Source organism: Camelus dromedarius, chromosome 6, assembly GCF_036321535.1.
Source record: "Camelus dromedarius isolate mCamDro1 chromosome 6, mCamDro1.pat, whole genome shotgun sequence".
Taxonomy (NCBI): Eukaryota; Metazoa; Chordata; class Mammalia; order Artiodactyla; family Camelidae; genus Camelus; species Camelus dromedarius.
Genome location: NC_087441.1, coordinates 12,288,118 through 12,303,877, shown reverse-complemented (window position 1 = coordinate 12,303,877; position 15,760 = coordinate 12,288,118). Strand labels below are relative to the sequence as shown.

At 37.1% G+C, this 15,760-nt stretch overlaps 1 protein-coding gene and 1 long non-coding RNA gene across 6 annotated transcripts; one reads left to right on the top strand and one right to left on the bottom strand.

Moving 5' to 3' along the window:
• Window positions 1-2,931: 2,931 nt before the first annotated feature.
• MTRF1L (mitochondrial translation release factor 1 like) lies at window positions 2,932-11,567 on the bottom strand. Of its 5 annotated transcripts, none has more exons than XM_064486560.1 (7): window positions 11,247-11,559; window positions 9,581-9,660; window positions 7,718-7,901; window positions 7,053-7,216; window positions 5,396-5,513; window positions 4,099-4,241; window positions 2,932-3,318 (listed from the first exon to the last, which is right to left on the bottom strand). In XM_064486560.1, the coding sequence occupies exons 1-7, from the start codon at window positions 11,503-11,505 to the stop codon at window positions 3,118-3,120; spliced, it is 1,149 nt and encodes a 382-aa protein (XP_064342630.1). In that variant the 5' UTR covers window positions 11,506-11,559; the 3' UTR covers window positions 2,932-3,117. The 5 variants fall into 5 exon arrangements, 4 of the variants coding, with proteins under 4 accessions (XP_064342630.1, XP_010992318.2, XP_031312447.1 ...); XM_010994016.2 differs by having other exon boundaries at window positions 4,105-4,241; window positions 11,247-11,557; XR_004138381.2 differs by lacking the exons at window positions 2,932-3,318; window positions 4,099-4,241; window positions 5,396-5,513; window positions 7,053-7,216 and adding an exon at window positions 8,049-8,198 and having other exon boundaries at window positions 7,770-7,901; window positions 11,247-11,566.
• Window positions 11,568-11,683: 116 nt separating this feature from the next.
• Window positions 11,684-14,801, top strand: LOC105100934 (uncharacterized). Its single transcript, XR_010381213.1, has 2 exons — window positions 11,684-11,780; window positions 14,417-14,801. It is a non-coding gene; the product is annotated as an uncharacterized LOC105100934 (long non-coding RNA).
• Window positions 14,802-15,760: the final 959 nt, after the last annotated feature.

Below are 15,760 nucleotides of genomic sequence, written 5' to 3'. Positions count from 1 at the left end.
TAATCTACTAGGCACTTTTTAAATGTTAGCCTTTAACTCTCACAATAACCCTAGAATTTTCAATTTTTGGATTGTGCTTAAAGTACATCCCCACAGAACCACACAGCTAGTAAGCAAAAATTCCATCCCCATTGTCTGGGATAAATCCATGTATTTTCCTCTGTGTTATACTGAGGAGTAATACTTGTCAGAGGCCTGATTGTTTTCAGTACGTTTTCACATTACTTCCCCATTTGACCGTAGAGATCATCTTTACTCCTTTTATTTTTAGGTGCAGACAAATATATGATGGGGGTGGGGTGGAGCGGTTCTCATTAAATTAGTTGAGCACTTGAACTATAACCTTTGAATCTTAACCACAGCTTAAAAGGTATTCTCCAGCCATTATTTTTTAAATTTATTTTCAGAAAAAAGGCTAAGATTTAGTAAAATTAAAATTACTATGGTAATATAATATAAAGAGTGAAGCTGGAATAGTTTGAGTCTTTTTTCTTTTTGTTTATTAAGTTACTTAATAATTGATTTTAATTGTTAGAGCTTTAATTATGTTGAAATATCCTTAACTGACAATTAACTTTTTCAGTAGGTTCACAAGCACCTGTTAGTTTCAGTTTTAGTGAGAAATTTAGAAAGGGTTATTCTGAATTTTAACAGATGTCATCAGATGTATGTACCTCTTTCTGCAAATCAGTATCAGTCAGAACTATTGAGTTTTTAGTGCAAAATGACGTGCAGAGAGAAGTGCCCTGATTCTTTCAGCAAATCCTTATTGTAGACTGACAGCATGCAAGACATCGTGGAGTGTCTGGAAATGTTCTAATGGACAGGAGGTTTGAGAATTGATAGAAGATTCTTCATGATTACCGCTCTGACATTTTCTTTTTCCTTGGGACAGGGTGTGGAGGAGTGGAGGATGGGGGATAAGTAAACTTACTGGCTCTCACAGAATGAAATCTAACATTACAGACTCTACACAATCCCAATCCAACTTTTCTAGTTATTACCGATTAGAAGAGGTAAAAAGAAATGAAATAATAGTATATTGTAATATTTAATAACCTGTAGATACGTCCCTTTCATTCAAAAAGGAAACCAAAAGATCCAGGGGGAAAGTGATAAACCTGGCAGACACAAGCTTGCATCAGGCCTTATGCAGATAGTATTATGGAATGAACATATCTTGCTGTAGTCGTGAGTCACATAGGTCACTAAAAGTTGAATTCATCAACTGTTTGCTTGAAGGTAGAATGCCTTTTATGAGCAGAACATTATAGAGAAGAGGGATACTCTTCAAATTAAAATTCTCTGATGTGTGTGATAACCTTTGGCCAGCTTAAATTCTAAACTGCCTTTAATGCTTTTTCTACACCTCCCTTTTAGAATAAGGTAAAAAATTTCCAGCATAAAATTATGCTAAAATTTAGCACATGCTGGGGCTTGAAAGGAAATCTGGCTAATAAATGTTAACTTAGTAAAGAGGAAACAATTACCTGAAAATAATATAGTTTTAAATTTATGTAGTACATATGGTCATAAAAATTCAGACTACTGTTGATTCTAACAAATATGGAAAAATGTGCAATTTTGAGAGTTAACTAAATGTCTCCCAGTCCTCTAACATTTAAATCATATAACCTTAATAGTAAAATTGCATTTGTTTCTCTGGAAATCCCACCTTGTTGTAAATAATTAAGTAGAATAGTGTCCTTATTTTTTTTAAATACGAGCTGAAATATTTAAAGGTGAAGTATAACACGTTTGTAACTTCTAACACCAAGCAAATACGAAAACATCTCTTGAAACTAGACGAGTATGAGTGTTTGTGCCAGTTAGTGATTTATTGCCTTACTTTGTGATATTGGAGCTGGACCTATAAACATTTCTCCTTTGCCAGCTGGTACCATGTTAAGCTTTGTCAGTAGGGGATGACAGACAGACAGTGCAGGAGGAAGGGGCTTCTCTTGTTTCCAGTGTGCTGCTATGCACACCTGCCAGGGGTGCTCTCGGACACTATGGTGGTGAATTTTATGCATCAACTTGGCTGGGCCACAGGGTACCTAGATACTCAGTCAACATTCCTCTGGGTGTTTTGGATGATATTAACATTTTCATCAGTGAATTTCTGAGTAAATCACAATGCCCTCCATAATGTGGAATTGCCTCATCCAATCCGTTGAAGACCTGAAAAAGGGCAAAAAAGACTGGTCTTCCCCGAGCAAGAGAGAATTCTCCAGCAGACTGCTTTTGGGCCGGAACTGCAGCACCAGCTTTCCTGGGTCTCCAGCCTGCTGGTCCACCCGGCAGATCAGAGACTTGCCAGCCTCCATAATTGTGAGCCAGTTCCTCAGTAAAGCTCTTTCTGTACATATCCGCATCCTTCTAGCCTCCAGGTTCCAGGAGAAGCCTGACTAACGCAGATGCAAGGTGGTGCTTACCCTCCAGCAAGTTTTGCTAACACCCTGGGGGGAGACTTACTGCTTACCATTCCCTGCAGGTCTGAGGTACTGCTTGTGAGGTCTGATCCCCCACTCTGGCCCAGGGCAACCCAGGGAACTTCTCTGCCGAAGTCACACTCTCCATAGGCCTGACTCTCGCTCTGGGAGAAGGGATGCCCTTTCCAAGGGGGTGTTCTTTCCTTGGGGAAGCACTCTGTCCTAGAGTGGTAATCTTTTATCCCCTAACAACTTATCCTATCATCAGTTAAATATCCTTTATACCAAAATTATCCTTGTTCAAATTAAAGGTAGGTTTCTGTCTCCTGACTGGATACAGTAATTAATGTCATATCTCTATTATTTTAAGTTTAAAGTTTTTCTTAAGAGTTAAACCAAATTTTTAATCATCCATTAAACAGTTTACATAAAACAAAGGACTGTTTTTTCCTTTGTCTACTTCTTATAAGGAAGAGTCCAAAATAACACAGAGTCATGATTATATTGTTATGTTTTTTACTAATATATTGAGAGAAGATTTATGTAAATTACCTATGTATTAAAAACACACATTACTCCCAACTGTGTTAACACATGTTTTTCAAGAGAATACTGGTATTTCCACAATGTGATTTGCTGTAATAGAATTTTCATAAGCTATACAAGTCCTTAATAACAAATCAACTTACACTTTTTTGGAAATAAGTTCTACTAAAGATTCATAATTAGCATAGTCCTTCAACGACTGTACAAGTTCATCCAGTAGATACTTTCCTTGCATAAAAGTTTCAAGATCATGAAGTGACTTATTTATTCTGTGATCTGTGACCCGGTTCTGTGGAAAATTGTATGTTCTTATTTTCTCTGACCTTCCTTTAGTGCCAATCTATATATTAAAAAAAAAAAATGAGATAGTTAAATTTAGGGCAACTAAGCCTACAAATTTAACTTACCTGGAGATTAAGTTCTTAGTGTATAATTTGAAACACAACGTTAAGAACCAAGTTTTAAATATTTTGAACCATTAAATAACTTGGGAATATGATACAGAAAAAAGAATACAGGCTTTAAAGTCACACAGGTTAGAATTTGAATTTTGAATCCTCTCTCTTCAGTAATTTATGACTTCAGGCAATTTATTTCAACTCTAAACTTTAGTTTCCCCATCTGTTAAATACAGACTAATAATACCAACTGCACAGTGATGACGCATACATACAGCCTGGCACACAGATGCTATTCAGATGGTAGCTAAATACATATAGTCTAACTTAATCTGGTCATCATCAGTCATGGTGAAGTGATGCCCTCTGTGTAATAAGGAGTTAACAGAAGGGCCCTGTAATTATAAAAATCAAATGCCAAACAGGAAGAAAGTAAGTTCAGTTTGCTTTCTAGCTTTCTTCCATAATTTTCAAAGGATTCAAAATGAATGGGAACTCCACATACCTTTTTAAAATAACTTGGATGAAAGTCTGAGAAAAACACCTTTGAATATAAAACAGGGCAGAGGTGTAGATTCGTATAAAACAAGTGTGGCCCTCGGTTGGGCCACCTGAATTGCCCTAATTGTGACAGATACACTGAAATAATTTTAACATATATAAAAACTGGGTTCTTTAAAAATATTTTTAACCTTTAAAAGCATTTTTTTTTTTAAACTCACTTTTACCTGAATTTTTCTAGCATTGTATCTTTTAGTTGTTTCTTCTTCTAGATGCAGGCTGTACAGTTTTGCACGTAACTTTTTCATGGCCATCTCTCTATTTTTCAGTTGAGATCTCTCTTGTTGGCATTCAGAAACAATACCTGAATAATGTTATGAGAATTAAAGAGTTTTAATAGAAAAATCTTCATTTATTATCAAGGAATACTCCTTTTCTTTCTCATCCTTTTTCTTCTTCTTTTATAAGGGAAAAAAATAGGACTCTAATATAAAAAAGGAAGATTATAAACTTAACAAATAACTTTTATAGTTATCAGAAAACTGAAAATTTGAGTACTGGCTCAAAGTATTACTGAAGGCATACATACTAAACAATAAGCATTAATCATTTAATATGGGTTGTTTTTTGGTAACTTCAGCTAGCCACCATAATTTTTATTAAAGTAGTAATTAATTATTATACAGACTGAATTATAAAAGTTAATCTTATTACCAGACATAATCACTATTAATATTTTTGAGGATATCCTTCCACTTTTTTCTATTCCTGTTTGTGTTACATGACATCATCTTTAAGTTTAACAAGAGGATTTCCTCATACTGAAAAAAAAAAACTCAACCCAGCATGCCCATCAACCACTATCAGTTAATAGGAATTATGCCTACTTGAGATCATTTATAGTAGGAGACTTCTGTATTCGTTCTAGGTTACTGAGGTTTACTATCCATATGCTCTTTACCACATGTACATCACTACATTAATACTCGTTCTACCTAATAGTATTTTGAAGACTTAACAAATACTTAGCTATAGCTCCACTGCATAACTGTCTGGAATCAGAACCCCTGGGTGTCTGTAAATGGACTTAATGGAAAGGAACTCCTAAAATTACTTGCGAAACTTTGCATATAAGTATGTTTCTGGGTAGCAGATCCAAGCTTTCATTTTCTCAAAGGAATTCATTTCCTCCTCCTTCCAAAAAAGGCTAAGAGCCTGTAGCATTTAGAGCATTTTCTGATAAAGAAGAACCCATAATACTACTTCACTGTGAAGATTTTTTAAATTAATGGTATAGTCACTAACATGGGCATTTCCTGGGGAGATCCCTCCCTCTTCCTAGCTTTGTCATTATCCTGCAGAGTGTCCGCTAAGGGTTCTAGATAAACCAAGTACTGAGTAACAATCCCTTGTAGCCTGTATTCCCCTGGTAACTGGGGATCTGTTTTGGTGGAAAATTAATCAAGTCGTTCAGAATTTGATTTCTTAGTGTTTTCTGCTGAAGAGGCAAGTGCATACCTGTTGGAAGATGAACTATCCGGACAGCGCTGTCCGTGGTATTGACGTGCTGCCCTCCGGCTCCACTGGCTCGCTTAGTATCAATTCTCAGATCTTTAGGGTTAATCACCAGATTAATCTATACACAGAAGGAAAAGCTGGGATTTTAAACAATTACATGTATGATCTGTTCAAAGGGCAGAACTAACCATTTATAAATAAAAATACCTGCCATGTAGAGAATTTATACAAGATTTAGAATGTTTAAATTTAAGAATAGTTGGAAGGATACCATTTTTAAAACCTTTCTTTTTGGAAGAGCAGAATAACAAAATATAATACAAAACAAAATCAAGCCCTCCCTAATCCTCAAAAACTGAAATTCTCTCTATATGTCCCTCTTCTTACCAGCTCAGAACTCAGCTACTAATAGAAGTGTGAATGTAACAGCTAAAATGACATTTTGTGGAATATTTCCGAGTTCATAAAGACTTTAGCAGAGGTAAAAAAATGACGCTAGCTTAAGAACTATGGGAAGGGTTTATTTTAATTTTAAACAAAGGAGGACTTAAAACATATTTTGAGGCAGAGGAGAGATAAATGGAAATCGCAAAGGCCAAGAAATCAAGGGTGTAGACTCAGTTCATAAATACACTAGGCTCTGACATCAGGATAATGCTCTGTCCTGGAGTCCGAAGCGCTGTATTTAAAAAGCTGTTTCGTGAACATCTGTGGACCACTCTGACAGGTCCACAACCTGGGCAACAGGGATCCCACCATTCAGAGGCCCTCCGTGTCTCATGGCTTCTTATGTTACTAAAAGAACTAAATGAGATGATATATGGACCTCAGTCTCCATCTTTTCCTGAAAACTCCTTTCATCTCCAAGATGCTTAAACCAAAGTGACTAGTACCTAGCTGTGGCTCCTGCGATCTCTCCTACTTCCTTCTCTCCTTGAACTGTTCTGTTCCGCATCTCTGCTTCACACAAAAATTAGGTCTAAAGAAAGGAACTCCATTAACCCTAGAGAGTCAAACAGGTCTTTTCTCCAAAATTAATAAGCAGAAACCCTCAAATTTCCTTCTCAAATTGGAAAAACAAGTCAGGTATTTCCTATCACTTTTCAGCAAAAGGGACGTAAGCAAAAGAGAACTTCCCAACTAAGTTACCTTACAAATATTATATGCTGAGAATTTATTTGTGAAAATAAAGTATACATACTCATTATGAACACTTAACAATATATTTCCATTTTAATATGATTGCATTATAAAGTAGCAATTCTGTTAAGCAGTCACCCTTTGTTAAAACAGGATTCTCCCTACTAATACCCTGGGAACAAGTCACGTGCAGAAAGTCCTTATAAAGATAATCACTCTTGAACTCTATTTAATACTATGTCTCCTGTAGAGATGGTCTCAGAATACCTACTTTAAGCTTAGTGTTGGGAAAAAATAAATAGACAATCCAAGATTAGATCACTTATATCCTTAATTTTTACCTTCTATCGTTAAAATCATACTCTTTGGACTGAAATATTTGTAAAACCAACTCAAAATACGTGGTGAAGGCCAGATAAAAACAGGAGATACTCAGTTCAGCACAGTGAGTGTATTCTGGGGACAAGGCACTGCCCTGGGCCCAGGATTCCAGGGAGAGGGGACTGCAATGCCTCACCTCCGTGGGTTGGGGTAAGATTGCCACGGTCATGGTGCTAGTGTGGATGCGGCCTTGCTTCTCTGTCTTGGGCACTCTCTGTACTCTGTGCACACCTCCTTCAAATTTCATGTGCTTATAGGCTTCTGAGCCCCCAATGCTGGCAGATGCATGTCTAAGGCCACCTTGAAAACATTGGGAACACCTTGAAACATGTTATTATACCTGCCATTTATAAACAACTGACTATCACTTCTACCATCTTGAAATACATTTCAAAGAGCTTCAAAATAATAAGCGTATCGATTATAAAACATACTGAAAATCTTTAGCACATCTATGATATTCAGTGTTTTAAGACTTGATATATTAATATCTTTACTGCTTATAATTATTACATGTAAAGCATTTTTGTTAAAGTGATTCAATAACACTTCTAAAGCCCTACTTTTAAAAGACCATTAGCCATTCAAAGGTTAGTACTAAATGACTAACATTTTATAGGTCATTTCAAAATTGGTATATTTGCATTCAAAATTATTAAGTAAATAAGCATAAAACTACTTAAGCATCCTTACAAATATATTATAAAGCCTTTCCATGGTCTTTCCAGTCCTTTTCCTAGGATACACAGATAAATTAAATCTATACGTTTCTCGAAACAGAAAATCGAACAGTTTACTGACCTGTTTCACTTGGGAAATATTCCAGGGTTTCAAAATGCCATCTTTTAAATGTGGCGTACTGCTGATACATAGCAAATACCTCTGAAGTAAACAGCATTGCCTCCTGACCCCCAACTCCAGCAGTTACCTCCAGGATCAAGTCACTTTCATCTGCTTCTTCTGAGGGAACCAAAAGTAAGATAATCTGCAAATACAAAAACATCACCCCTCCTATAATTAAGACTTAAAACTTAAACCATATTGCCAGTTAGAGCTGTATAATGCATAACTTCCAAAATATATTACTGTTATAACTGTATTAAAAATGCTGTAAGGTTCAACTAAAACTTACAGGTTTGTTTTCATTTCTTTTTGGTCTTCATGTATACTTTGTATCAGTTCCCTGTTCAGTTAATAATTAAGTGCTTGCTGTGAGTAGGGCGTTATATTGTGTGTAGAATGCAAAAGAAGATTCTAGCTGTGTCCCTTGGAAATGGATAGCCTAGTATGGTGAGAAAAAAAAAAAAACACTCAAATTGCATTTGTATTTTTTTGAAGCTTCTATAATATGAAAGACAAACTTGCAACTTTGGAACTGAAGATGGCCTGACAGATGACCTGGTCCAATTCTCTCATTTTACATGTAAAAGAAAATGAGTTGCCAGAAGTTAAATGACTTGTTAAAGAGCCAAACCTTAGTTACTGGCAGAACAGGCACAAGAACTCAGATCCTTGTGCCTACATCAGTCTTCCTCCCATTACAGCAGTATGCTTCACACTTCAGTATGTGCTAATTAAGGAGATACAGAAGAAAGACTTCTTAGACGAGGGAAATTAAGTAAAAAAAGCTGCCAACATTTATTGGTTCTTTAATATTGCCAGGCACTCTGCTAAGCACTTTATGTACTTCAATTCTTAAAATATCTTGGGCAGCTACTACTAACAGCTCCACCTTAGGCTGTGGAAACTAAGTTTAACTAAGTTTAGTTTGGTTGAGTACTCCAGTTGCCCGTATCATACAACTAGAAAATGAAAGAGCTGGAATTTGAACCCAAGTCTACCCGAGTTTTGAAATACCACACTCTGTGTTGGTCAAGAGCGATACTTGTTTTCTTACTTTTCCATCTCTCTAGCCTGTGCCAACAGAATGTGACCATTCAGATCTTGAACTAGCAAATGAGAAAATTTACATCTGTTTGTTAATTACTAGCCAGTGAACAGAAATCGTTAATACGTATGTCCTTCGACTTCACAAAAAAAAAATTAGAAAATGGGTAGAAGACACGAGAATTTTCACTCTATCATGGAACTATTCTCCTAGAGTGGGTGGTGTGGACACTTATTTTTGGTAAGTTCCACACTTTGATTGAGAGACAGCATCTCTAAACTAAGCACCCACTTACAAGGCTCCTTCCTCACCTTACCATGTTCTCACTTCTGTCTCCAGAGGTAACAGCTCTGCTTTACAGAATTAAAGATTGGATCTAATTTCACTATTCTTCATCTAACTCCGTGTGTTCTTCTGCAGTTCTCCTAGGTATGACGCTGAATCAATGCAATTCCATTTTAAAAATCCTGAGGGCCCACGCTAGGCTGGCACTCAAATAGTGTCAGAGGCACAAAGATCAAGAAATGTTCCTGCTGCCTTTCTGGCAAATCCTATTAATATGACATTCATCTTTCTTTCAGAGTTCTATAGTCCTTTTAGTATGTAAAAAAACAGGACCACAGGCAGTATACTTTTTCCTGCGTTAGAAACCAGTTTATAATTATAAATACTAGCAAGCTGCTGAATTCTTGACTTGCTTTTATAAACTTCCAGTAAAATCCATTTTTACTAGAAGTAACAGCACGAATGCTTTATGCTTTGCACAAATACTATACCTGATGCTTCAACTGAGCTATTTCTTTTTGACACGAAGTTATTTCATTCTCTGCAAGTTTCCTTAAGTCTTCATTTTCATCTAAGAAAAAAAAGGTAGCAACTTAAGTTTTCCTTAATTAGTGTTAAATTGCTAATAAAATTCAAGGTAATAATTTTTGTTATTATAACTGAAGGAAAAATAACAACTTGGGGGGTAATTTTAGTGGTGTCTGACATATAGTAAGAAGTCAGGATTTGCCAAATTACATTTTCTATTGTTTTTAAGCTGAGATGCATTCTGCCAGCAACAATTTTCTAACATTGTTTACTTCTCTATAATTTGATTTTTAAAATATTTAACCCTTAAATCCACTTGGACTTTAAGCTTGGCTTAAAGTATGAAATCAATTTAATTTTTCCCCAAAATATATTTTTTTCTAATTTTTTTACAACTCTCTGGGCATTTTCCTTTTCTTCTAAATGACTTAATTCAGACTCTCCTTATCTCTTACCTAGACGACTGCATTAGCCTTCTGTTTTCCATGGCATCTTCAGTCTTATTCCAGGATGATTCTAAACTGCGACAAATCAAGGTTCCTAAGCAACAAGGCTATCTCCATCATTCACTCTCCAATCTAAAAGCTTCTGCTGGCTCCTTCTGCCAGCAGGATAAAATCAAACTTTTTAGATTAGTATTTGAGCCCCTTTCAAAATGGTTCCAACCTCCAACTCCCCATAATTCTTCCTTGGTTAACACAGAGTTCAGTGATTAAGAGCTTGGGATGTGAAGTCAGTCCAATCCAAGGTCTATTCCTTACAAGTTGTATAACCCGAGCTGAGTTACTTTACTTTTATGCCTCGGGTTCCTCTTCTGCTGCATGAGGCTAATAGAACCTACCACATGGTTTATTATGTGAACTGGGTGAGTGAATAAAGAAAGCTAGGCAAAGCCTGGAGTGTGGTAAAGGATCAATAAGGGTTAAACTATTACTATATCATCTAACGGTGGGCCTTTATCCCTGTACAGTCTTTCTCAACAAGTTCTCCTTGCTTTCCTAAGTCTTTATTCATATATGTTCTCACTTTCAGCTGTATTATAATTAATTTTCTTGCCCCCAATAGATTGTGGCTCTCTCTAGAATGTTGCTACCCAATCTGTGGTCCACACACCTGAAGCTAGGCGTCCCCAGGAGATTGCAGAAATGCAGAATCATGGGCCCCACGCAGATTCAAATGGACACTAATCATCTGTGAAACTTGTAAAAAATGCGTATTTCTAGATCTCATTTTCTGAGTCTGGGTCTCTTTAGCAGCACCTTTCCTGTCACTTTTGCTGCTGGTTCCCTTACCACGCTTAGAGAAACACTGCTCTTGAACCCGTAATAGGAATAGTGCCTTATTTGTCCCGGATGAGCTAATGATCTGCTATTAAATACGCAACCGATAAAAGTCAACTTAAGTTTTGTAAAAGGGTGCAGAGGGCTGTGTCACGGGAGCACAAGGAGAGGATGGGACCAGGACCCACGTAAGGATGCCTTGACCTCTGATGCAAATCAAAAAGGCCTACAGCTGAATGGACTTCAAACTCGGAGAGAGTGTGGACACCTGACCAGCGGGTTAGTGGAAATGACAAGCGAAGAGTCAAGAATCCGCTCTGAATCCCGTTCTCCTGGGCCTGGCCCTTACCATGCAGCAAGTGCTCGGTCTCCTGCAGCTCCTGCTCCTTCTGGCTCAGAAGTTTGGCCACCGCCACCAGCTCAGTCCCTCTGACCCGCAACTGGGCTTCAGACCCTACCTGGCGCTCGAGAAAGGTCCGCAGGGGCCCGCCGCGGGCGAACAGCTCCTCCACCGGTAGGCTACCGCAGCTTACGTGTCGCCGGGCTGGATCAGCAGCCCGGAGGGCCCAAAAGCCCCGAGCAGCACTCAGCAGAAGCCGGGACCGCATCGCTGAACTCAGACCGCCAAGGCCGAAGCGAGCCGGAAGTTCTGGACAGAGCAAGTCCCGCGATACCGTGCAGTTCTCAAAGAGGGGCGAGACCTAGCCGAGCCCCGCCCACCGCACGCGCAGCTCTAAAAGGGCCTCCCGGAAGTCTGGTTGGGAACTTCCGGCCAAGCATTATTAAATGCCGCTTTACTAGCGGAAGCCGGAAGTTGAGGAGGCAGAGCGGAAAGCGATAGGGGTGCATCCGGGAGAGCTTGGACGCCACCTCGAAACGCAAGGTAAGAAACGCCTACTTGAATGAGCCGGGGTGGAGTGTTGGGCCGAAAGAGGAAGGGAATAGGTCGTCATCACGTTTTTTGACGTCGCGGGTTTGTGTGCGAAGCACTCAGGATTTCAAGTACAGCATTGGAGGGCAGTGTGGTGTCCGCTACAGGGGCCGAGGCCACAGCATGGTTGTCCTTTCCCGTGCCAGCCTGGACTGTCGTCTCCAGGAGAGAATTGTGGGATAGTCATCAGTGTGTGAATGTGTGTTTACTCCTCTTCCATTTTTCCTGCTCCTATTTCTCTTTTCGACACTGGTTAAGGCTCGTATTAACGAAGACGTGACAGGTGGCCTCTAAGGCAACCACAAAGTGATTTAGCAAAATCTGCTTTCATGTCCTTTATCTGCTTATAAACGACTTCCTTTCACACCGAGTCTCCTGCCCATTCTCACTTACTCCTTGTTACTCTGCTACGTTTTAAAGAGGTTGAGCCTTTCCGTGTTTCAACAAACCACAGCCCGGCAAAGCCTTCAGAGCCCTGCCTCCTGTAGCCCAACCCCCATCCCTCCCCCCACAACTTCAGATAGCGGATTAGTGCCAGGACTACTGAAGTTTATTGGTATAATGCTTTTTGCATTTTTCAAAAGACCTTTTATGGCTCACTAGAGGAAAGTATATGAAGGCATAATACAACCAAGACAGCCTGGAGGTGCAAGGGCTAAACGCTCAGTCTGGGAACTCCCTCTACCTAATTGGTTTGAGCGGGGTTTACAAAGTGATGTTTTCTCTGTGCAGAAGACTGACATATTGAAAAAGCTTACATCTCATTAAAAAAAAAAAACGATAAAATACGGGAGCCCTGGACAGGGTTAAGTCATCCTTAAGTCATCTAATCAAAATGATTGATAAAATGAGCTTGCATTGCCTCTTTCATTTCTTTGCTCTACATACAAATGCAGAGTGAAGTAGAAGAATAAGATAATTATTCAAATAATTGAAAGCCAAAATAGGTTTTGCTACTTTGAGGCTTCAGCTAACTCAATTCTTCTTTTCACTTTGAATGTGTATTAAAGCCAAACTACTTTATTTATATATATATTGTTTTAAAATAGTGGCCAAAACCCAATTTAAAAAATTCTGATCTGAGTATAGAACAGGACTGATTAGATTGCTTATGTCTTTTTAAGGAATAGTTATTTCCCAAGTCTACTCTCAACTTTGAATATTTTTTTTAAGCATAGCACTGTGGGAACCATTTGAACTCAACATAAATCTCTCAGCTGAATTCTCAAAAGGAGTCATTTTAAGAATATATACATTATTATTTATAAAAGGTGCAAAAATGTTATAAGCAATAACCTGAGAGAACAATGTAGAGACTCCAGCCAGAAATTACTTTCCCTCAGATGGGTAAATAATTTAAGTGACATAAATAAGTGTACCTATACTCCTACAGTTTTACACCAATGAGGAAACAGTAAGTTGTCTAAGGATACATTGGTGAATTCTTTATTAATTCAAAACATTTTAAAAAAGTCAGTGTAATGCATGTGCATTTTACAATAATATCCATAGGTTTCCACAATAGAGTCAAATGACAACAGCTGTAGTTTGATTTACTTTGAAAACTCAAAGAAATATCCTTAGTTTGAGATTTCTGAATTTCCTTACATTATGGTCATGCTCAAATTCTACTATATGTTGAAAATTCTAGCATTTTCAGGAAGTCTGTTATTATACATAGGTAAAATAATAAAATAGATTCAAGGAAGGGGGAATAAAAACCCAAAACAACTTGAATTGGATGAAAAATCATCTGCATTGTCTATTCAATTTATAAGTACCTACAGTTATTCTGGCATTGCAAAATAACCAAGCATGGTGTCTCAAGTTTTATTCATGCATTCAAAACTTCTTTATGGTCCACTAATAAATATTGGTGAAGTCCAAAATATGGATATAGAGTATTAAGTACAATGAACATAGTAGCAACAAAAATGTATATGTTCAATACGATAAATTTTACAGAACCAAACACATTGAAATTATTTTTAATATTTAGCAAACATCCTAAAATCATATACAAGAAACGCTGTATTTATGACAAATAGGTTAAACCAAAGGGGAAAAATCAAGCCTTTTACATTATTCCAGTATTCAGTGTTCATTGTTCAGTGGAAGGCTGAACAATATAAAAAGGTACTCAGCAAATGATCATTGATTTAGATTACCTCTTATGACCATTAGTAAGACTAAAATCTTCACTACCCAAGGGATACAGAGGATTAAGGTAATTATACAGGTAGTTCAAGGGAAAAAAATCACTTTCACCTCCATTAAGTGAATACTGAACCTAACACTATTTTGGAGTTTTATTTTCCCATTTGAATGTCCAGTTCATTATATTTTCTTCATAGAATTTGTTCACTTTCATTTAATAGAACCTAACAGCAGTGCTGAGGAATCTGCTTAGAATTTTTTTTTTTAATCTCAGTGTAAATGTCTAGTAAATTTACCTCCAATATAACCTCTTAAACAGTGGAAAAACCTAACAGACATGCCTCAGCCAGGTGATGAAGTTCAGCATCAACAATAGTAAGTCATGATGACGATATGTATTTTTGATTTGATATATGAATGGCACTTTGTAGTCTTCCTTCCAGAAACCGGAAACACCTGTCTAATCATGGGAAAAACATCAGACAAATTCCAGTTAAGGGACATCTTACAAAATACTAGACCAGTACTCCTCAATACTTCCAATGTCATCAAAAACAAGAAAACTTTGAGAAAATGTTGCAGCTAGGATACATGCTGACTAAATGTGATGTGGTACCTTGAATAGAATCCTGGAACAGAAGAAGGACCTTAGGTGAAAGCTCTGAATGAAGTGTGGACTTAATGATGCATTGACTCTGGTTTATGAATTGTGAGAAATGTCTCATGGATGTGCAGCCTCTGGGACCATCTGTACTGTCTTTGTAATTTTTCTATAAATCTAAAATACTCTAAAATAAAAGGGTGTAATGAAAAATATTACGAACACACAGCCACCTTTTGTTTTATTTTCGTATTTTCATGATACAATTATTTTAAAGATCATACTACTTCAGTATTAAAAAGAATACTTTCTATTTCATGCCAGTATCAATGTTTCTCCTGGCCAGTTGCTTTTAACTTAATTTTAGCTCTAACTGCCACATATTTATTGGACAAATTACCTGATAGTTATATTCTTCCTATCCTTGGGAATGTTGTTTTGTTTCCTTTGGAAATAAAATTTTCAAATGGTTTCTCTTATTTAAACTTCGATTTAAACCTACAGCATTATACACACGTTTGCGCACACACACACCCACACATGCACATCTGTACATCTCTGTGTGTGTGTGTCATTGAAAGAGACATATTTCTTGTTTGTAGATTTAGTATGATGTTGGTGAACTGAAAACACTGATTTTAGTCACATTATTGAATATTTGAAGCAATAACATATTCATATATTCCTCCATCTTAAAATAAGCGTGGTTATATTTTTTTTGGATGAATAATTAAATCAGATTTTTAAAGAACAACTTGAAAAAAATAGAGGAAAAGTGCATTAAAGTGGCATTGAAACATACATTCTTGAAAATGGGAATTATTACTGAGCTGGAGAACTTTGATACAATAATAATATTGTATGTAACACTTCATTCTTTCCATGTTTATTTCACTTAATTCTCCTGACCATCCTGTAAATTAAGTATTATATTCCTCATTTAAGATGAAGAAACAGGCTCAGAGAGAATAAACGACTTGCCCAAAGTCACATGAGACAGAAATGTAACTTGAAGTCCAGTTTATAATTAAGGCCTGGTCTTTGGAAACAATACTTACCACTCTGTGCACTGTTGTGTGTTGCAGGGGTTACTACTAAGAGTATTGCAGGGAAGATCTGAAGCAAGTTTTTGGTATCAATTTTATTGATAAATATTTGCAGTTGTAGCAAGTAA